The 23,084-nt window shown below is 42.0% G+C and overlaps 1 protein-coding gene and 1 non-coding gene across 2 annotated transcripts in view; both read right to left on the minus strand.

The window, feature by feature from the left end:
- Window positions 1-23,084, minus strand: part of LOC148999224 (uncharacterized) — a 36,227-nt gene that overhangs the window by 7,390 nt on the left and 5,753 nt on the right. Inside the window, exon 5 of the mRNA XM_089141367.1 lies at window positions 14,114-14,665. Within this exon, the coding sequence (XP_088997493.1) occupies window positions 14,114-14,665 (552 nt within the window). The remainder of the gene's footprint in view (window positions 1-14,113; window positions 14,666-23,084) is intronic.
- Window positions 2,476-2,582, minus strand: LOC148999225 (small nucleolar RNA R71). Its single transcript, XR_016170989.1, has one exon. It is a non-coding gene; the product is annotated as a small nucleolar RNA R71 (small nucleolar RNA).

Consider the following 23,084-nt stretch of genomic DNA (forward strand, 5'->3'; position numbering starts at 1 on the left):
CAAGAATTCGTGTCTCTGGGGGGGGGGGGGGGGGGGGGGAGGGGGGGGGGGGGGGGGGGTGGGGGGGGGCCGGGGTGAAAGAGGGGGGGGGGGGGGGGGGAAGGGGGGGGGGGGGGCGCCGGCGGGCGGGCGGGGGCGGGGGGCGGGCGGGGGGGGGGGGGGGGGGGGGCGGGGGGGGGGGGGGGGCGCTGCGGGTTGGGTGGGGTGGTGTGGGGCGGGGGGGGGGGGGGGGGGGGGGGGGGGGGGGGGGGGGGGGGGGGGGGGCGGGGGGGGCGGGGGCGGGGGGGGGGTGGGGGGGGGGGGGGGGGGGGGGGGGGGGGGGGGGGGGGGGGGGGGGGGGGGGGAGGTAGAGTTAAGATTTATAACTTTTATACTTGAGATGGCTTGATTTAGGAGTATTTTGTCTTTGTTTTAGTGATAGTATTCATTAGGTGTTGTCTTATTTAGTCTTAACATGTTGCATTTTGTTTAGTTCATTTTTGTCACCATTGCATGAATTTCCCTTCTTTTTATGGATGAATTTGACTGTTTCTCTTTCTCTTGAACATGTAGGTGAAGATTCATAATAGAAGAACATGTCCTCTAACTTTGTTGTAGAGTTGTTGCTGCATTGCTACAACAACGGAGCAGAATATTCTCAGATCCAATTCAAATGGAATTGACCAAAAAGGGCTAACTTAAGTGGACTAAATTCTTGTAAATACATGATGGTTTTCAGCCCTTGATCTCAGGAGGAAAGTTCTAATCCTATGGCCAGAATCTAACCTAATGATTGAAGACATTTATGGAAGAAAGAGAAGAGAGGCAAGGAGGACAAGAGGGGAGATTCGACCAAGGTGTGGATGAGAGACTTGGCTGAGAGGAAGGAGGTAGAGAACGAATGCTGGAGCTCTTGTGGAAGCAAGGAGCTGCTGGAGTTGCTGATTTGCTGAAGAAGAAAGCTGGAGCTCATGTGGAAGCATTGAAGCCTTAGTTTATTCTTGTTTTTATAACTCTATCTTCTTATTTTCTAGTCTCATGTCAACTAAACTTGGTTTTATGCATTTGAATTCTGTTATGGGCTAAATCTTAGCTGTGTTGGGATGATAGTAGTACCTAAACCTGAATTTTGATATGTAACTAATCATGTGTTCTTTAGTTTTATTGCAATCCACTTTATTGTTAATGAATTCAGCATGTTATATTGACTAATTTCAGTTCTTGAATGATCTTTCTTGAATGAATGTTATGATTTCATTAATTGGAAAATTAATGAAGTCTAGGTGTTTGTTGAATTGTGTGAGTTAGCATCATCTTTAATTAGGTTGTGTTAATTAGTAGGTTGGGTAGGAATACCCAATTACCTCACATTACCATTGATTGGATTGGGTTTAAATTGCATTCTTAATTCAATTCTTCATAGGAATATGCTGATGTTGATTTAGGATGCTAGCTTATGTGTATTGGAAAATACCATATTGCCATTCATTCCAAGTTCTTGATTTATCTTGGGGTTGTAGTATTGCTTTAGTATTTGTGTTATAAAATTCAGGGGAAGGGAAACTTGATTCCTAACACACTTGTCACTCATTTAAGTTTCTTCCATTGCTTAATCTACATCTTAGTTCCTTAGTTTTCTTTACCTGTCATTTGAGTATTTAGTTAGTTAAGTACCAATCAACCTTGTTAATTTCATTTAAATAAATTTTACTTTTACATTGAAAGTTAAGGATATAATTCTCCGTGGGATCGATACTGTACTTATCATTTATTACTTGATTGCGATACGTATACTTGCGTAATATCTTGAGATACAAGCAACAAGTTTTTGGCGCCGTTGCCGGGGAATTTTGTCTTTGATAATTAGTGTAGAAGTAAGTTCTTGTTTTATCTACTGAAATTTCTTTACTTTGATATTAGTTTCCTTTTATTCTCAGGTGCTTTTACCCTTGTATGAGTCCGCTGCCTGATCAAGAGTTGATACCCTTTGACTTTGAACTCGAAAGGACATTTTGAGCTAGAAGAAGGACGTAGCGAGGTTTAGCAGCAGGTCAAACAATGGCTGAAGCAATGAGATATGGGTTGAATAATAATGAGAATAATATGGCAGCAGAGGGTGATGATAGAGATAGGACCATTAGAGGATATGCTGTCCCAAGGTTGCATGAGCTGAATCTAAGTATAGTAAGGCCAGAAATTCAGGCATTACATTTTGAACTTAAGCCCGTGATGTTCCAAATGCTTCAGACTATAGGACAGTTCAGTAGGATGCCAACAGAAGATCCTCATCTCCATCTTAGACTCTTCATGGAAGTAAGTGATTCTTTCAAGATACCGGGAGCAACTGAAGAAGCTTTGAGATTGAAGCTATTCCCTTACTCATTGCGGGATAAAGCAAGAGCATGGTTGAACTCCTTACCTCCACAATCAGTAGCCACATGGAATGATTTAGTAGAGAAGTTCTTGATGAAGTACTTTCCTGCATCAAAGAATGCCAAGTTCAGAAATGATATCACTAGTTTTCAACAGTTGGATGGTGAATCTTTGTATGAGGCATGGGAAAGATTTAAGGAGCTCTTGCGTAAATGTCCTCACCATGGTATTCCTCATTGGATTCAAATGGAGACTTTCTACTATGGTTTAAGTGGACAAACTCGATCCATAGTGGATGCATCAGCAAATGGGGCTATATTGGCAAAGTCTTACAATGAAGCTTATGAGATCTTGGAGAGAATGGCCAACAACAACTACCAATGGCCAGCTGAGAGAGGTGCTGCAATAAGAGAGTGGTAGGGATTTATGAGTTAGATGCAGTGACAACTTTAACTTCACAAGTGTCATCCCTAACTAGTGTGTTAAAATCCGTAAACTTGCCTACAGCTGTACAAACTCAACAACATACAGCAATCTCGTGTACATATTGTGGTGGGGAGCATGTCTTTGATAGCTGTCCATCTAACCCAGAATTAGCTTACTATGATGGTAATTTCAGCAATGCCAATAACCCATATGCCAACACCTATAATCTTGGTTGGAGGCAGCACCCTAACTACTCTTGGAATGCTCAAGGACAGAATGCAAGTCCATCTTCCATCCTGCCTCGACCTCATCCGCTTCCAAGTGCTCAACAGCAAGTGAACATTCAACCTATGGAACCCTCTTCATCAATAGAGCTTTTATTGAAGGAGTATATGGCAAGGAATGATGCAATGATTCAAAGTCAAGCATCTTCATTGAGAAATTTGGAGAATCAAGTTGGACAGCTGGCTAGTGCTTTAAGTAATCGCTCTCAAGGATCATTGCCATGTGCTACAGAAAATCCTAGATCTCCAAATGCAATAGAAGAGTGCTTTGTTGTGGATGTCCTTGAAGAGCTGGTTCCGAAGAGTTGGAGGCAGAGTATATTAAAAACCCACTAGAGCTTTCATTGGCAATAGAAATTGAACAAGTGGATGATGAAGCAAGTAGATATATGGATTTGTTAGAGGCAAGACCAGCTAAGGCATTGAGTGGGAGTAGATTTGAGTCTCTTGTATTATCTCGAGTTTGAAACTAAAGCCCCTAAACCATCAATTGAAGAGCCACCTATGTTAGAGTTCACACCTCTTTCAAAACACTCTCAATATGCCCATTTGGATGCAGCCAAAACACTCCATGTTTTTGTTTCAGCACTGCTAACAAAGGAGCAAGAAGATATGCTACTTGACGTGCTGACGAAGTGTAGAAGAGCAATGGGATGGAATATAGTAGAGATCAACGGGATCAGTCCTTCAGTATTAAAGCTTAAAATTTGGTTGGAGGAATGTTGCAACAGGTACATGAAGCAACAGAGGAGTTTGAGTCCAATTATGGAAGGTGCACAAGAAGAAATCATTAAATGGCCTTGGGAACTAGAGAATGCAGTGGATCAAGCATTATTGGGGAGCACCATTGGAGCGGGACAAATCTTCAATCAACCTTCAAGAGGCTTAAAAAGAAGGGAGGTCACTTAGATTTCATTATTTTTCGTTTAATTGTGTGCTATTAGTTCATTAGGTGTTGAATAAAAATAAAATAAAAAAAAAAAAAAATGAATGATAGATAATTTGCTAACATGTATATTTTGATGTGCAGGGAGTGTGGGGAACAAAAAGAGAGTGCTTGGGTGTTTTGCCAAACTTATCATTAAATCAAACTGCTGAACAGAGCATGTTTCAATATCCAGCAAATTTCACTATCTTTGTAGTAGCGATGTGGCCACAATGCTACTACAAAGTTTTGATCCTCGGCTACGGGTCTTGCATGTTTCGTTAACACATTACATTCTCTGTAGAAACTTACATTTCGTGTTCGTTGCTATAGCAAAGCTGCAGCAAAGCTACAACAACGATTAAACCACTCACCCGACCCGGTTTCATCTCAAACCCAACCAACCCATCAAAAATACACTTCAAACTTCTATTAGACCATGCTGAACCCATACTGATTCGAACCAATTTCATTTTTTTTAAACCCTTCTAAACCAATACCAACCCAAACCCATAAAACCTCTCATTTCAAACCGAAATCCAACAAAACACTCAGCTCACTTCATCGACTCTCACAGCTCCATCGTCTCCTCCACTGCAACTCATCCTCCTCTTCTCTTCCATTTTTTGTTTTTCAAAGACTTTCACACCTCCATTTACCTACATTCACCCACCAAAGCAATCTTTTTCTTCACCGATAGCCCATCTTTCACAAAAACCCTAACTTTTTCCCCCATTCCATCCTCGAATCACTCCTCAGAGGACTACCGGTGCCGTACTGGGTTTCGGGCATGTTTTTGTGGTATTTCGACCTTCCATCTTCCCTACACCACATCAGCTAAGTGTTCTCCCCATTTCTTTTCTTTCATTCTATATTTTTGAACTTTCTGATTTGTTGTGTTTTTGTTGAATGTTCAATTTGTGGTTTGTGGGTTATGTGTTTGTTCTTATGCTGTCTTAGTGTATGTTTTCGTTAGGGTATATACAACTTTTCTTATTTGTTTAGGTGTTATTTTGGAGCTACAATCACTTGCACACACCAATACAGCATTTCTGGATTATCGTTACCCTATGCTCATATCCTCTGTTTTTGTGCTTGCCATTTGCACCTAAAACAACATAGAATTTGTTTGTTAGTGTTTGTTTTTGTTTGCTTAGTTATAGTTCATTGTTTGTTAATTGTTTGTTCTTGTTTTCTACTTTTATGGTGTCTCTGTTTTTGTTAGATAAGGTATGTTTTAGTGTTTGTTTGATTAGTTATTTTTATTTTTTTTATTTTCTACAATTTGTTTGATTAGTTGTTGTAGTGTTTTTGTTAGCTAAGGTCTGTTTTAGTGTTTGTTTGACTTCAATATTGGTTGTTAGGGGCCAACCTTGTGCACTCCATTCGAAATGGCCCCTGGAAGAAGAAGAGCAGGACAGACCCTAGTTCTAGTGCTTCAATGGATGAAGTTGCAGCTGCTGCAGCTACTACTGATGATGAGTTCCATTCCTTAGATGATGATGATGAGGCCTAGCTTATTCAGGGAAGTTCTCTCTCTTCTTTTACTTTGTTTTCTTTTGATTCCCTTACTTTCTTTTCCTTTCTTTCGCTGTGAGGACACTGCTCCTCTTTAGTTTGGGGGTAAGCTTTGCAATTTTCCAATAATTGCATATGTGATCTTTATGATTATGGATGCTCCTAGTTGCTTAGTTTTCGTCAGCTTTCTTTTGTGGTTGCTTTCTTTTGTTGCTGTCCAGTTTTAGAGTAGCTGTTTTGGGTAGATGTTTTGTGTAGATAATCTGGCTTTTCATGAAATTTGGATGGTTGTTAAGGAATGTGAATGTCAGTGCCTCTTACTCTGGTTTTGTTGGAAATCTTAGCACAATTTTGCTATAATGATCTGATGTCTGCATTTACTCATGTTTGTGATGCCATACTATTGATGCACCAAGTGATGTTTCAAGCTCTGGAGAACCTGGGGAAAGCTGGATCAATGTGAGAGTTTTTAGGATTTTAGAATTGATTAAATGAGAACCTCAAGACTTACACATTAGGGATCCCCATTTGGTTGTTTCCAAGAACTTTGTGCATTGTGAATATTGATTGATGTTTGACCCCTTCCCTTCCCTAAAAGAATAATGCTCCGCTGATTTGGGTTGCCTAGTAACCAGGAATATGCATGTAACCCATGTGTATTTTTGACGTCAACAGTGGCCTGAAATATGAGCACCAAAAAAAAAAAGAAAGAAAAGAATAATGTTCCGCTGTTTTGGGCAACCTAGTAACCAGGAATATGCATGTAACCCATGTGTATTTTTGACGTCAACAGTGGCCCGAAATATGAGCATGCAAGGCACTCTTGTTTGTGATCTTGTTGAGTAACCGGGTATCTTCATCACAAATGAGCGATATTCGCGTAAAAAGGCAAGATGACAACATAAAATAAAATAAAATAAAATAAAATAAAATAAAAAAGTTCATAAATAATAAGTTCGGGGGTCAAATGCTCAAAAGAGTATGAAACAAGTTCTTGGGGTTGTAAAAAGATATGGATTCCTAATTAGTGGAGAGGTAATCATTTGGTCAACATATTAGATCAATGAACTAAACTTGATGACCATGATTCAGCTAGACTAGGGTGATCTGAGGCAAGATCCTTAACTTTCACACACACACTTGAGAGCATCCTGATGAGTAAAGTATGACATCTAAGTGTTATTGGCCAGATGTGTTGGATCTGAAAATTTAGAAAAAGACTGAGAGGCAACTTCTGTCTAACACTCATCCTATTGCATGCTTAAGCCAGGTTATTTGCTTTTCTTTTCTTTTAATTTCCTCATGCTTTCATTAGTAGTTAGTTGTTGTTTTCATTTGTCTTTATTGCTCGAGGTCAAGCAATGTCTTAAGTTTGGGGGTGTGATAACTCTATGAAATAGAGTTAAGATTTATAACTTTTATACTTGAGATGGCTTGATTTAGGAGTATTTTGTCTTTGTTTTAGTGATAGTATTCATTAGGTGTTGTCTTATTTAGTCTTAACATGTTGCATTTTGTTTAGTTCATTTTTGTCACCATTGCATGAATTTCCCTTCTTTTTATGGATGAATTTGACTGTTTCTCTTTCTCTTGAACATGTAGGTGAAGATTCATAATAGAAGAACATGTCCTCTAACTTTGTTGTAGAGTTGTTGCTGCATTGCTACAACAACGGAGCAGAATATTCTCGGATCCAATTCAAATGGAATTGACCAAAAAGGGCTAACTTAAGTGGACTAAATTCTTGTAAATACATGATGGTTTTCAGCCCTTGATCTCGGGAGGAAAGTTCTAATCCTATGGCCAGAATCTAACCTAATGATTGAAGACATTTATGGAAGAAAGAGAAGAGAGGCAAGGAGGACAAGAGGGGAGATTCGACCAAGGTGTGGATGAGAGACTTGGCTGAGAGGAAGGAGGTAGAGAACGAATGCTTGGAGCTCTTGTGGAAGCAAGGAGCTGCTGGAGTTGCTGATTTCTGTGAAGAAGAAAGCTGGAGCTCATGTGGAAGCATTGAAGCCTTAGTTTATTCTTGTTTTTATAACTCTATCTTCTTATTTTCTAGTCTCATGTCAACTAAACTTGGTTTTATGCATTTGAATTCTGTTATGGGCTAAATCTTAGCTGTGTTGGGATGATAGTAGTACCTAAACCTGAATTTTGATATGTAACTAATCATGTGTTCTTTAGTTTTATTGCAATCCACTTTATTGTTAATGAATTCAGCATGTTATATTGACTAATTTCAGTTCTTGAATGATCTTTCTTGAATGAATGTTATGATTTCATTAATTGGAAAATTAATGAAGTCTAGGTGTTTGTTGAATTGTGTGAGTTAGCATCATCTTTAATTAGGTTGTGTTAATTAGTAGGTTGGGTAGGAATACCCAATTACCTCACATTACCATTGATTGGATTGGGTTTAAATTGCATTTTTAATTCAATTCTTCATAGGAATATGCTGATGTTGATTTAGGATGCTAGCTTATGTGTATTGGAAAATACCATATTGCCATTCATTCCAAGTTCTTGATTTATCTTGGGGTTGTAGTATTGCTTTAGTATTTGTGTTATAAAATTTAGGGGAAGGGAAACTTGATTCCTAACACACTTGTCACTCATTTAAGTTTCTTCCATTGCTTAATCTACATCTTAGTTCCTTAGTTTTCTTTACCTGTCATTTGAGTATTTAGTTAGTTAAGTACCAATCAACCTTGTTAATTTCATTTAAATAAATTTTACTTTTACATTGAAAGTTAAGGATATAATTCTCCGTGGGATCGATACTGTACTTATCATTTATTACTTGATTGCGATACGTATACTTGCGTAATATCTTGAGAACAAGCACGGATGGATCTCCGGGGGGGGGGGGGGGGGGGGGGGGCGTTCCTGTCGCGGCCGCCTCGGGGGGGGGGGTGGGGGGGGGGGGGGGGCGGGGGGGGGGGGGGGGGCGCGCGGGGGGGGTGGGGTGGGGTGTGTGGGGTGGGGGGGGTGGGGGGGGGGGGGGGGGGTCTTCTCAGGATCCTGAGAAAAGTCATCCCGACCAGGGTCCCTCGGGCAACAATGAAGAAAAGGCTTAGGGTGTTGTTCCTTTGTAAAGATGTACTCTCATTTTAATGAATAGACATTTCTTTATTCATTTTGGCCTCAAAATTTCCCCATCTCTTGCCGAAGTATTGCCTTGAATATCAAAGTATTAATGATAAAACTTATCACTTAACTCTTCATTCCTCGTCGAATAATGATCTTGTAGAAATATTGTGAAGATGCGTTTCGGGAAGATGCGTTAATCTTCCCCACCACTTCATTTATTGCAAAGTCCGCACGTTTCCCTTCTGCTAAGTTCAAACGTTTTCCTGCTTTTGTGTACCATTCACTGTTTCCAATGAATCGGAAATACCTCCATTATTTTAATGGCGGTGCAACGATTGGAGGTTTCTCTGCACCAGGTGCTCGCTTCCACATGTTCCCATGTGGCATCCCTTCGACGGTTGATCTTGCTTTTTGCGGATTTCGAAGCGTCGTTTCGATCTGGGTCGTCGGTTGTCCTTAGCCTTCAACCGTCGTCTTATACCTGAGGCTATTTAAAGCCTTCGTATTCTCCATCTAACCTGACTTCTGCAAGATAGATTTGCTAAAGTGCCAAAGCAACCTTTCGTCCTTCGGCCTGCCTCCGTATTCCTCGTACTTCGACGACAGCTCTATCCATTTCGAACAAGTGAGTTTTAGATTTCTCATCTCCTTCCCCTTTTCCCCCCAAAGTAAACGCACAGTAGTTATACTTGGGGTTTAGTTTGTTGGTCTGTCAGATGCTTTAGAAAACTAGGGTTTCCCCATTGTTGCTATCATTTATTTCTGTTCCGATACGGCTGCTCGTTTTTTTTTTTTTTTTTGTATAGTGGCTCCCAAGATCAACCCAGACTTTATCAGAGCAAAATCTCGCAAGAATAGCGTTCCGTCGATGGTGATTGGGGCCGGTGCGGTGGTTTCAGCTAGTGAATCCTCCAAGCGTAAGGCGGCCGCCGGCGGTGAATCTTCAAGTCGATTCCCGCAGCTTCGTTGATGCCATCCCTGCGCCTCCTTTGCCCGAGTGACCGTTCGTCTTTCCCAGGAAGATCTTGATCACTCCGTTGCCGATGGTCCCGGCGGCAATCCTGCTGGTGAGCCTGTTGGTGAGCCTGTCGGTGCACCCCGAAGGAGACTCTTCGGGCATCCGAGGCAACTATGTTGGCGGCGATGAAGGTGTGGCCCCAGCAGTGCTGCTCCTATTTCTAACTCCGGTGCTTGTTTGGCATCCTCCTCCTCTCCTTCTGAGTTGGAGGATTTTGCTACCAGGAAGCGCCGTCGGATGACAAGTGATGAAGCTCATCCTTCTCTTGGTGTAGTTCGTCCTTCTCTTGATGTAGCTCATCCTTCTCATCCTTCGCCTGAATTAGTGTCAAACGATTTTGACAAAGCGTTGGAATGGTGTACTGCTGCTCGAATGACTTCGAGAGCGCAGTTCTTTCCAAACTTCCGATGAAGTCTTTACGAAGTCACCGGTGATGTAAGTCTTTCTTCATTTTCCTCCGATTTTGAAAAATTACTTTTCGCTCCTCGCTAACTCGAAAGTTGTTTGCGGGAGTCTTCTTCGGTAACTTCCACAACCAAGTGGAAGCAGTTACTAGACTCAGTAGGTTGAGCAATGAAGTTTCTAGGCTTCAGGGAATCTCTGAAGCTAAAGATGTTGAGATTGCTCGCCTTCGGAATCTAGCTTGGGAGGTGGCAGGAGAAAAGAATTCGATGATTGGTCGTCTTCGGTCGGATTTGGATGATGCTAGGGAGAAGATCCGGTGTCGGAACGGACAGTTGGAAAGTCGGGAGCTAAAGGATCCGAAACATTACCCGAAAGGCAAGCCGTCGTTCCTTTGCCCGAATCCCTTCCAACCGATGTTCGCAGAGCTGCGTCTTCAAGTATTTACACAAGTAAGCCTTTTGTTGATATGCTGAATGCTTATAACTTGCAGGCGTACCGGGATGGTGAGAAAGAAGTATGGGAATCAATATTAAGGAAAGATCCTCATTTTGATACGACTCCCTACAGTGCTGTTTGCCATCCTAAAGTATTTACCAACCCGGGTGTTCCTCCTCCCGATGGACCAAGGATAAGATTGATCCTCCACCTTCCGATCCGGATATTATGCAATATCTGGAAGATTCTCCTGTTTATTCTCAGCCTGGAAGAAGTCAATTATGACGAGCTTGTGCCGAATGCGAGTTTGGTCGAGGACCATTCTTCTCCTGGACAAGCTGGGGCAAAGAGTATGAAATTGCAGAGGATTTTATGAATATTGAAATATTTTTGTAATCCTCATTTCTTCTTTTCCTCACCAATGGTTGACTCATATGTTTGTTCTAGCAAAGTCGCGTCGATCTTGTATAACTTGTTAACAACATCTGTAATGACTTTCTTCTTTGATCGAGATTGTATCCAGCTCTTGTAATTGTTTTGATACTGGCCTCTTTGGATCTTCTGAAGAAATAAGAAATTACTTTATCTTGAACTTTGCTAGCCACTTGAATCGTCGTTGCATTAGGTCTTAGTTGTCTGAAACAATGCCTACACTTAAGGATTTCCGGAGAAATACAATAAGTCTGAGAAGGAACTCACTCGGGTTTTAAACCGATGCCTTATACTTAAGGATTTCCGGAGAAATACAATAAGTCCGAGAAGGAACTCACTCGGGTTTTAAACCGATGCCTTATACTTAAGGATTTCCGGAGAAATACAATAAATCTGAGAAGGAACTCACTCGGGTTTTAAACCGATGCCTTATACTTAAGGATAATTCAAAAATTCAATAAGTCTCGAAGGAACTCACTCGGGTATTAAACCGACGCCTTGCAAAAGGAACTCACTCGGATTTTCATCCGATGCCCCGACTTAAGAAAGTTCGAAAGATTTTCCATAAGTGTTGAAGTGTTGAAGGATCCACACGAATTTTCATCCGATGCCTTATAGTTGGATCTTGTTCTTGAATGTGGTGTATGATGCCCCCCAATCAAAAGATAGTTTGTTGAAAACCAAAAATTGCATTGATTGAGTTGAAAATGATTACATCACGAACAAAATTGAAATCATCTTCAAGGATAAAACTTTTTGAGATGCCTAGCATTCCACGAACGATCCAATTCTTTCTGGGAATCAATGCTCTTCAGCTTATAAGCTCCTGAACCGACCGGTTTCACAACCATATAAGGTCCTTCCCGGAGAAGGGTCCAACTTTCTTTGGTGACGCGGGTCGGAAGCTAGGGTGTTTCTCAACACCAAATCTCCGGCTAAGTACCGACGATTCTTCACTCGAGTATTATAATGAGACGCTATCCTTCTTTGATAATGTTGAGTTCGTGCTATTGCCTTTGCCCGAACTTCATCCAACAAATCAAGACTATCAAGCAGTCCTTGTTCATTTGCTTTTTCCTCGAACTCACGATCCCTTAACGTCCCGCCATTATCTCCACCGGTGCCAATGCTTCGGATCCATATGCCAACCTGAATGGAGTTTCTCCTGTAGGTGTTCGAACCGTAGTTCTATAAGCCCACAGTACATTATATAGTTCTTCGACCCAAGAAGCTTTGTCAGCTTCGAGTCTTCTCTTTATTCCTTCCAGTAGTGTTCGGTTAGTAACCTCTACCTGGCCATTACTTTGGGGGTATGCCACTGAGGACATACGATGCTCGATCATATATGTTCCACAGAATTGCTCAAATTGTGGACGGTCGAACCGAGTACCATGGTCGGTGACAATTATCTTTGGAATCCCAAAGCGATATATGATTGATTCAAGCACAAATTTCTCCACTTTTTTCTCAGTAATTGTCGCCGGTAATCGGCTTCTACCCATTTTGTGAAGTAATCAATTGCTACTATCAGATATTCCCGTCCGCCCGATGCCTTGGTGAATTTGCCCATGATATCAATTCCCCACATTGCAAAGGGAATGGGATTTAGAATTGAAGTCATTGTCTCCGCCGGGCGCCTCGATACTGTAGCATGAATTTGACAGTTACTACATCGACGAACGTAGTCCATAGCAGCTTCTTGGATCTTAGGCCAATATAACCCCAAGTCCGAGAATTTTGTGGGCCGGGGCTCGCCACCCATGTGAGCGCCACAAATTCCTTCATGAACCTCAGCCAAAGCTGAGTTTGCTCCTTCAGGCCCTATACATCTCATAAGAGGTCCAACATAAGATCTTTTATATAGTCTCCCATTCTGAATGACAAATCTAGCTGATCGATTCTTGATCAACCTTGCTTCTACTGGATCCTCAGGTAACTTGTCATCTCTTAGATATTCAATTATTGGATCCATCCAGAACGTTCGCTTCAATATAAGAAATTTCTTTCTCATGATAACTTGGAAAAGTTACCTCTTCAATGTAGACCGAAGGGTCTAGATTCTTTTCCTTGGCATTGGCTAGTTGGGATAGCTCATCTGCCACTGAATTTTCATTCCTCGAAATCGAGATATCTTCAAATTCCGGAATTGGTTCTGAAAGCCCTGCACTATCTCCCGATATTTTTGCAAGCGTGGTTCTTTAATGCCATACTCCCCCTGGACTTGGTTGACTATAAGCTGAGAGTCACTATAAATAGTAACATCTGCAATAGCTAATGCCTTTGACAACCGAAGTCCAGCTATCAGGGCCTCGTACTCCGCTCGTTATTACTTGCATCAAATGCGAATCACAAAGCATATCGAATAATGAATCTGCCGGACTTTTTAATAGAATTCCAGCGCCTGCCCCATCTTTATTACTCGAACCATCGACATATACCTCCCAAGCGGTTGGTATAATAGGATCCTCAATGGTGGGTTCCACTTTGGTGCAGTAGTTTCTACTACAAAGTCGGCTAATGCCGAGCCTTGATTGCGTCCTGGGCTTAAAGCTCACTTGGAACTCACTTAGCTCAACCGACCGGGATACCATCCTTCCGGACAAATCAGGTTTGTTAAGAACTTTACTAAGAGGAAAAGTTGTAAATACCTCAATTGGATGAGCCCGAAAATATGGCCTTAGCTTCTGGCGGCCATCATGAGAGCCGAGCTCGCTTCTCAATCTGCGAATATCTCGTCTCCGCATCCAGCAACACGTGGCTTACATAGTAAATCGGCCACTTGTTTCTTATCTTTCTCCCGAACAAGTACGCACCGACCGCGGAAAGGGATGTCGCTAGATATAGCTGTAATATTTCCCCCCTTCTCGGCCTGGCCGAGATTGGTGGTTGTCCAAGTGCTTCTTTTAATTCCTCAAAAGCTTTACGGCACTCTTCATCCACTTTGCTTCCTTGCTGCCCTTCAGGTCTTTAAGTGCCTTGAAGAAAGGCAAACATTTTTCTCCGGACTTGGAGATAAATCGATTTAAGGCGCAACTCTCCTGTCAAACATTGTACATCCCAGAACGGTTTTGGGAGCCTCCATATCAATCGAGCTTGTATTTTGGCCGGATTTGCCTCAATTCCCCTCGTGATACCATGAAACCCAAGAATTTGCCCGAGGAGACTCCAAAGGCACATTTTTCGGGGTTCAACTTCATTTGATGTTTCCTCGATCTTGAAAACCTCGCTTAAATCTGCAATGTGATTTGCTTTTGTAAAGCTTTTCACTAGCATGTCGTCAACATATGCTTCAACGTTCTTTCCTATCAGCTCTTTGAAAATCTTGTTGACGGCCCTCTGATATGTTGCTCCTGCATTCTTCAGGCCAAAAGGCATGACCTTGTAATAATAGCTTTCACGATCAGTCATAAAAGCCGTATACTTCTCATCTTCCTTATTCATAAGGATCTGATTATACCCCGAGTAGGCATCCATGAAACTTAAAGTTTCATATCCTGCAGTAGCATCTATCAAGAGGTCAATCCGAGGCAACGGGTAGCAATCTTTTGGGCAAGCTTTGTTTAGATTCGTGTAGTCTGTACACATCCTCCACTTCCCATTCGCCTTTTTCACCATCACCACGTTGGCCAACCAAGTTGGGCACTCGATTGGTTCTATGAAACCAGAATTTTTAAGTTTTTCAACTTCGTTCCGAACGGCTTCATACTTTTCAATAGAGAAATTTCTTCTTTCTTGTATCACTGGTTTCGCCTTAGGGTCTATCCAGAGTTTGTGCTCTGCAATGGCCCGATCGATCCCAGGCATGTCCTCAGCAGACCATGCGAATACATCTTTATTCTGTTGAAGAAATAACTTCAATTCATCTTTAAACTCTTCCAGCTGTTCAGAGCCGACATAAGTAATCTTTTTCGCATCCTCGGTACACAGTTGGATTTGCTCCAGTTTCTCCACTGGTTCGGGCCTTTGCATCTCCATAAGTAAGATTAGGGCACGCTTGCAGCCGAATAATCTATCTTCTTCGGCAAGCCATCTTCTGGATCCGGTTCGCTCTGGAGCGAGTCGGTTTTCTCCGTCTCGACCGGGGTCGAGGATCGGACCAGGTATGAACCCGGTCTGATCATAAACTCTCCATATCACAATGATAACAAATTTACCACTAAAAAAGATTCTTCGCCGACCAGACCTGGCAGGAAGGTTGGTGACATGGGTTGTAGAATTGAGCGAGCATCAGATAGACTTCAAACCCCGACCAAGTATCAAAGCTCAACCCCTGGCAGACTTCATCATTGAAACATAGGAGTCATGCCAGGATGAAACTGAGCCAACTGCAGAATCAATTAAAAGATGGACTTTGTTCATGGACGGATCAAGCAATTCACAAGGAAGCGGAGTAGGCCTATTAATGAAAAGTCCTGGGGGTTTTGAAATAAAATACGCCCTTCGTTTCAAGTTCAAAGCATCTAACAATGAGGCTGAATATGAAGCCATGCTAGCAGGTTTGAGAATGGCCAAAGCTCTGAACGTCCAACATCTAGAAATCAAAAGCGACTCACAACTGATTGTCAATCAGGTAAAGGGAGTCTACGGAGCCAAAGAAAGAAGAATGGAAAAATACCTGAACCTGGTCAACAATTACAAACAATACTTCCAAGATCTGGAAATTACTCAAGTACCAAGGGCAGAAAACGACCAGGCCTATTCATTATCTCGCTTAGCCACGGAGGGCATGGATGTTCGGGCACCTGTGGTCTACTTAGAAGAGCTTATGACTCCTAGTATAAACATGATCGACCACATGCAAATCTCAACCGAGCAAGGTTGGATGGAGCCGATCATGCACTATCTAGAGAACGACCATCTTCTAGAAGACCAAAAAATTGCCCGAGCTATACGACAAAGGGCGGCTCGGTTCACAATCAGAGACGGATTATTGTATAAGAGATCCTTCACCCGACCACTTCTAAGATGTCTTGGACCTCTAGAAGCTACCAAAGTTTTAAGAGAAGTGCACGAAGGGATCTGCGGAGCTCACGTAGGATCCCGGACACTCTCCAATACAATATTACGCCAAGGATTTTATTGGCCGACCTTGGAGGATGATGCAAAAGACTTCGTAAAGAAATGCGATAAGTGCCAGGCACACGCAAAGGTCTCCCACACACCAGCTTGACATCAATTCTATCCCCGATACCCTTCGCAAGATGGGGAATAGACTTAGTAGGAAAATTACCACAAGCGTCAGGGGGAAGGGAATACTTGGTAGTAGCAATGGACTATTTTACAAAGTGGGTAGAAGCTGAACCCCTTGCAACTATTAATACCGAGCAAATGAAGCGCTTCGTCAAGCATAACATATTATATAGGTATGGAGTCCCAAAAATACTGGTGACCGACCACGGGAAACAGTTTTGAGAATGCAGCATTCACAACATTTTGTAAGGAACAAGGGATCGAGCACATGTTTTCCTCAATAGCATATCCCCAGAGTAACGGCCAGGTTGAGGTTACTAACAAGACTATGCTCGATGGGCTAAAGAAGAGGCTCGACCAGCACAAAGGAAGGTGGGTGGACAAGCTACCCAGCGTACTATGGTCATACGGAACAACACCCAAGACAACCACTGGAGAGTCACCATTTCTACTAGCCTACGGAGCAAAGGCAAGAGTACCAGTGGAAATCCAAATTGGATCACTTCGGGAAAAAGAATTCGAAGAAGAAGCAAACATCGAGGGAATGCAATCTAATTTGGATCTAATCAATGAGGTAAGAGACAAAGCCCAGTTCCAACTTGAGGAATATCAGCGAAGAATAGCAACATATTATAATGCTAAGGTTCGAAATGAACAATATTCGCCCGGTGAACTTGTGCTTCGCCGAACGGCCGCCTCAAACCCAACCAATCAAGGGAAATTATCCCCAAATTGGGAGGGACCATACATAGTCATACGACAAGTCGCTCCTGAAGCATATCATTTACAAGACCCAGAAACAAGCGACAAGATCCCTCGGTCATGGAATTCAAACAATCTTCAAAAATACTACCAATGAGCATAGTCACCAAAAATGTCGCAGGCACGACAAATTTTGTAATTTACTTCAGTTTTGTTATTTATTTCAATGTGTAGTCACCACGGGAGATCCATAATCCCAATATTTCAATTTTTTTTCTTCATCGAATAAATGAAGACAATCATACAATTTGATACTCGACTTCATATCAGTTCAACTAAACGTACAGAAAGACCTAAGACTCTTAGGCAGAAAGACCTAAGTCTCTTAGGCAGAAAGACCTAATTCTCTTAGGCGGAAAGACCTAAGTCTCTTAGGCAAAAAGACCTAAGTCTCTTAAGCAGAAAGACCTAAGAGAAGACCTAAGTCTCTTAGGTAAATAAGACCAAGTCCTAGGAGAAAGACCAAGTCCTAGAAGACCAAGAAGACCAGTCTCTAGGTAAATAAGACCAAGCTCTAGGTGTAAGACCAAGTCTCAGCGGAAGACCAGAGGACCGTCCTAGGTAATAAGACCTAAGTCTCTTAGGTAGATAAGACCTAAGTCTCTTAGGCATAAGACTTAAGTCTCTTAGGCTGAAAGACCTAAGACTCTTAGGTAGATAAGACCTAAGACTCTTAGGCAGAAAGACCTAAGTCTCTTAGGCGGAAAGACCTAAGTCTCTTAGGCGGAAAGACCTAAGTCTCTTAGGCAGAAAGACCTAAGTCTCTTAGGCAGATAAGACCTAAGACTCTTAAGCAGAAATACCTAAATCTCTTAGGCAAATAAGACCTAAGACTCTTTAGCAGAAATACCTAAATCTCTTAGGCAAATAAGACCTAAGACTCTTAAGCAGAAATACCTAAATCTCTTAGGCAGAAAGACCTAAGTCTTTTAGGCAGAAAGACATAAATCTCTTAGGCAGAAAGACCTAAGTCTCTTAGGCAGATAAGACCTAAGTCTCTTAGGCAGATAAGACCTAAGACTCTTAAGCAGAAATACCTAAATCTCTTAGGTAGAAAGACCTAAGTCTCTTAGGCAAAAAGACCTAAATCTCTTAGGCAGAAAGACCTAAGTCTCTTAGGCAGATAAGACCTAAGATTCTTAGGCAAAAAGACCTAGGCACAAAGACCTAATGTATTTAGGCAGAAAGTCCCAAGATTTATTCTCAGGCAGAAAGGACCTAATATAATTAGGCGGAAAAGACCTAAGATGCTGAAATGCTATGCTTAGGCACAAAGACCTAAAATATTTAGGCAGAAAGTTCCAAGATTTATTCTTCGGCAGAAAGTCCCAAGATTTATTCTTAGGTAGAAAGGACCTAATATAATTAGGCAGAAAAGACCTAGGCAGAAAAGACCTGAAATTCTTAGGAAGGCCCTACGAATTTTAAGGCAGTAAAGACCTAAGACACTATTTAGGCAAAAAAAGACCTAACATTCCTTAGGCACGAAAACTTCAAAGATTTTTTCATCATACCAAGTTTTCATGCCCGGGGGGTAGGGGGTTATGACCGAGCAGTTGTTGACGAACAACTATTTGGTTTATGACCGAACAAACCTTACCTTACCGAACAACATGGCTTTGAATGATGAATGGAAATTACTTCACATGCTCGGAATCTTCATAAAGATGACCAAAGCACACAAATTATTCCTCCCCGAACAAGTATTCTTTGTACGGGAGAATGCTATGAACGAGCAGTATACATTACGAGAAAATACCGAACAGTTATACTTGGTATAAAAGGAGGATAAATATTATTGTTTACAAAGAATACCGAACAAACGTACCCTAACAAAATATTTTAAGTGTTAAATATACAAAAATATTTATTGTTTCAAGATTGCCATAGGCAGTAAATAGTTCAAAGACAAAGGTCTCTAAAGAACAGCTAGTTGGTTGCCACATCCACCGAAGACTTCTGCCCGGCTACATCCGTGTTCGTTGAAGGGCCGGCGTCACCTTCCTCCTCAAGGGCTTGCTCCTAGTCGGAGTCAAGAAAATCCTGTACATCAACTTCCTTGGGCAACCCGAAAGCCTTCTTACCTACCGCCCAAGCTGGACAGGGAATTTTGAGATCATCATAGATGCTCGGATCTATATACTTTTTCTAGTTTCTGAAGATCAAGACCATGAACTCCCCGCTGATGCTAGAAAAGGGTGCACGAACGACCATATCTAAAGCCAGGAGCAACAACCTTTGACACAAACTTTTGGCATCCATTTGTTCGAACCCACCTTTGAATCACTTCATGACGTAAATCACCAGAAAGATCATCGAAGGTGGCTGGAGAAGCTTGAGTGATTTGGTCGGTCAAATCTTTGATGAATTCATCTTTTTGTGCTTTCCCTTGCTCTGCAGAAGAAAGAGCCGCATCTTTGACCTCCAAAGAACTCTTAAGGTCGGCAATCTCTGAGCTAAAGGTAGAAGCCTTATCTTCAGCCGCTTTTGCTCGAGCATTGGACTCTAGTTTCTCCCCGGACTAACGCTCTACTTGGGCGCTTAAGTCCTTCACTTTACATTCAAGCATATGGATGGCCGCTACATCTCTTCGGGAAACTTCTATATTGCCCGCCCAGGCTTGGGTTAAGGCATGTACCAACTTGGCCAAAGGAAAACGATTCAAGAAACTTAAAAGAGAAACAAAGACAAACTACTCTGGAGAAAGGTAGACTTACCTGGTCATCACATCTTGTGTTCGTGAAGAGCCAATGTCTCTCAAGAACTTCTGGTCGGCAGGAAGACCAACTCCCGACAACCACTCCTTGGCGACTTCAGTCCCATCTTTATGATTGTTTAGCACAAAGGAGTCAGAATTCAAAGACCATCCGGGAAGAAGAATGGCTGATTGACCAGTTGATTGGGACTCAGGAAGAGGCTCTATCGGAGAACGGGGAAGAACATCCCCATCCTCTCCCATTTTGGCCATGAAGGACATGGGAGCTTTCTTTTTGCTCGCCCGAGGAGGTAGGTCGGCGGTACCTTTCTTCCTCTTTGAAACCGAAGAGAATTCCTGTTTGTCCTTGGCCAAGCGAATTCGATCGGGCTTGGTCGGCACCCTTTCTTCAGCCTCCACCTCAACAGCTTCTTCACAAACCTCGGGATTAAGTCTCACTAAAACATAGAAAAAACTTCATTAGTCCCGACCAAAGTGACGTGTCTACAAATCAACAAAATAAGAGGTGCAATACAAGGGATAACTCATCGGGGAGGAATCCCCAATGGCGCAACACATTGGAGTATTCCGGACAGTGGCCATGGATGGCAAACATGTTCCTATCCGTAGAAGGAAGCCGAAGAATCCGCTGCCTAACACGCTCCTCGGCCTCACTCAAAGTAGGAAAATCATTTGATTCATCAGCCGGACCACGAACCTAGTACATGGGAAAAGTAGGTACGGTAGGAGGACGGACAAAAAAAATATTTGGGTCGCCACCCCATCGTATTGGACGGGAGGGTGCCTGTCCCAACGAAGTTTCCTTCCCAACCACATTGGGAAGATGTTCGTTTAGACAGGTAGAACCACCCGTCCTATTCCTGCTTCTTTGTCATAAAGAAATGAAGAAACAAAGGAAGGGATGGTCGGACACTCACTTTCTTACCCTGGCAAAAGCCCCAAAAACATATGACATTACGCTTGCTATTGGGTATATTTCTTGACTAGATCGATTTTCAACAGGGTCTTCGGACCGTTCATTGTGGCTAAGTCCGGGATTATGAGAGTGTTCGGTTTCCGATTCAACTAAAGGAGAAGAACCAGATGGTTCCTTACCTAAATCTCTTCTATGTCCTGCTAAGGTAGAGCCTTTTTTCAAAACTACCATGGTCCTCTAAGAAGAAGAGATCATTGCAAAGAAAAGGAAAGGAGAACATACACAAAGACAGAGAAAAACAAGACAACAAGAAAACACATAAGCACTCGTGAACAAAAGAGGATGCTACTGCTACTGTCACTACTACTGCTACTATTATTGTTGCTATAAGCAGAAAATAGAATGAAAAACTTACTCGTGATATGGTCTGAAGAAGATGAAGAAGAGAAGAAAGGAATGGCCTTCCGCCAAGGAAAGTAGAAACTTTAGTTTCTCAACAGTCGCAGGAAAGAAGAAGTCTTAGAGAAGAAATGAAGACAAGTAAAAACGAAGAAGAAGGTAAAAGGAATTTATATTCAAAGGAGATTCCAAATCAACGCTATCTACAAGATCAATATCAATGGTCTCAAATTAAATACAAGCATATTCCAATCCTACGTATCTCAAATGCTGCAAATGGACGGTGATTAAGACACCAACCTTTGAAATCCATAGCAACCATTAAATGCGACATGATGGGAAGGACACGTGGCAGTTCTCACATGGATCTTGGAAAACGTGCATGGAGAGTCGTGCCCCAGTGACGGCTACTCATGATGAAAACGTTACATTTTCCATTGAAGTGACTGGTCGAACCGACCAAATATTTGTTTCATAAAAATGACATAATCCCTTGAACCGAACACTCTGTGCTCGGCCTCAATGGACTGGGGGGCTTATGTTAATAATATAAATGGTCATTCCACATACTCTGGTCTAACCCATTCCACATTCCACATAGAATGGTCCTTGCAATTGTATAATTAACTATCCTAATGGAAGTAGACCTATGTGCTAATAAAAAAACAAAGGTATGGCGTGACTGCGTAAGTATTTAAAGGCCTCCATTTTCGGACATTAGAACAATTTTTTCATATAATTATATTAAAACACGTTCATTATACCTTATATAACTTCCACTCACCAGAAATGCTAATCTAGATATCCAAAGTTCTTTCCACACTTGATGGAATATAAACATGTCCAACAAATTGTATTCTATTTATATGTTATACCAATTATATAGTCCCTTCAGTAGTGCTTATAGTGAAGAAAATCTACCTAAATAGCCACACTATTTAATGCCGAAAATAGAACAGTACAAATATTAACAACATGATTCATCAAAATAAAAAGTGCAAATTGTTCCAACACCTCAAAAAGAAGCCTTAATATAATGACACCCATTTTAAGTTTCAAAAGCATGCGTCGCGTTTTCTGTTACAATGGTTAGTAGCATAGAGAAAAGACTATTACACCCTTTCACAAGGGGTTGTACTAAAAGCAAAAGACCATCTGGAAGCTTCATGCCCCGTATAGAGTTAGCTACTTCCTGTGGTTAGCTCGCCATGATCGGTCTCTCACTAATGATAAGAAGAGAAGGCTTCAGCTGTTAAACCATGGGATGTGTAGTTTTTGCCTCAGCAAAAGGGAAGATATCCTCCTTGTCCTAAGGAAGTGTTGTTATGCTAAAGGAGTTTGGTATAAGATTTTACCCTCTTCTTGCAGTTCATGGTACAGCCTGAGGATGTGTGGGGGTGGACCAAGGTTAATCTTGTTGGATCCTCAGCTATGAGGTTTGGGGTGGATCCAATTTAATAGACGAGGTGATGCTTGGACCGTTATCAAGGAATCTCAGCCTCAATTATTAAAGCTTGGACCTCATATAGGGTGGTCATTGCTAGATCTTTGGCTGCTGCAGGTAGAGCAAGGCGGAAGGGGGGGAAGTTATTAAGCTTAATGCTGATGCACCAGTTAATGAAAGTTTACACAACTTGGAGGAGTTCTAGGTGACCCACAGGTGCTTATAAAGGTGGTTTTGCGAAACATATTATTGGCCTGAGCTCAGTTCTTGAAGCAGAGCTTGCTGCACTCAAGGAGGGCTTGATGCTGTCTACCATGAGGGGGATCCAATCCTTGGTCGTCAAATCCAACTCCCTAGAGGCAATTACATGCCTTTCCACGAGTAAGGCCTTGGGTGGCTGGCCACCCAGGTTAGTGGATGACATGAAAATCATCCTAAAGTCCTTTATGCAAGTTTCAGTCACTTAATCTCTTGAGATGCAAATGTTGCTGCTGATTGAATGTCAAGGATACCCTTGGTTTTGAGTCTTTGGTGTCTTTTCTAGATCCACCTCTGGTTCTTGAGGTCATCCTGCAGGCGGAGGTACCTCAAGTTTCTGTTCAGTAGTTCTTTTTTCGTTTGAGTCTTTGACCCTTGTTATGTAACCCCCCCAAAAAAAAAAAAAGTTTAGTTATATTCACGATAGGAGAATACTAACCATATTATGTATTATCTATTTCCTAGTTTATCTCTAATTTTTGCTAGTTAGTACACTATTGTGTTTATG

The sequence above is a fragment of the Hakea prostrata genome, unplaced genomic scaffold (genome assembly GCF_041222555.1).
Source record: "Hakea prostrata isolate BN-2017 unplaced genomic scaffold, UWA_Hpros_2 contig_22, whole genome shotgun sequence".
Classification (NCBI taxonomy): domain Eukaryota; kingdom Viridiplantae; phylum Streptophyta; class Magnoliopsida; order Proteales; family Proteaceae; genus Hakea; species Hakea prostrata.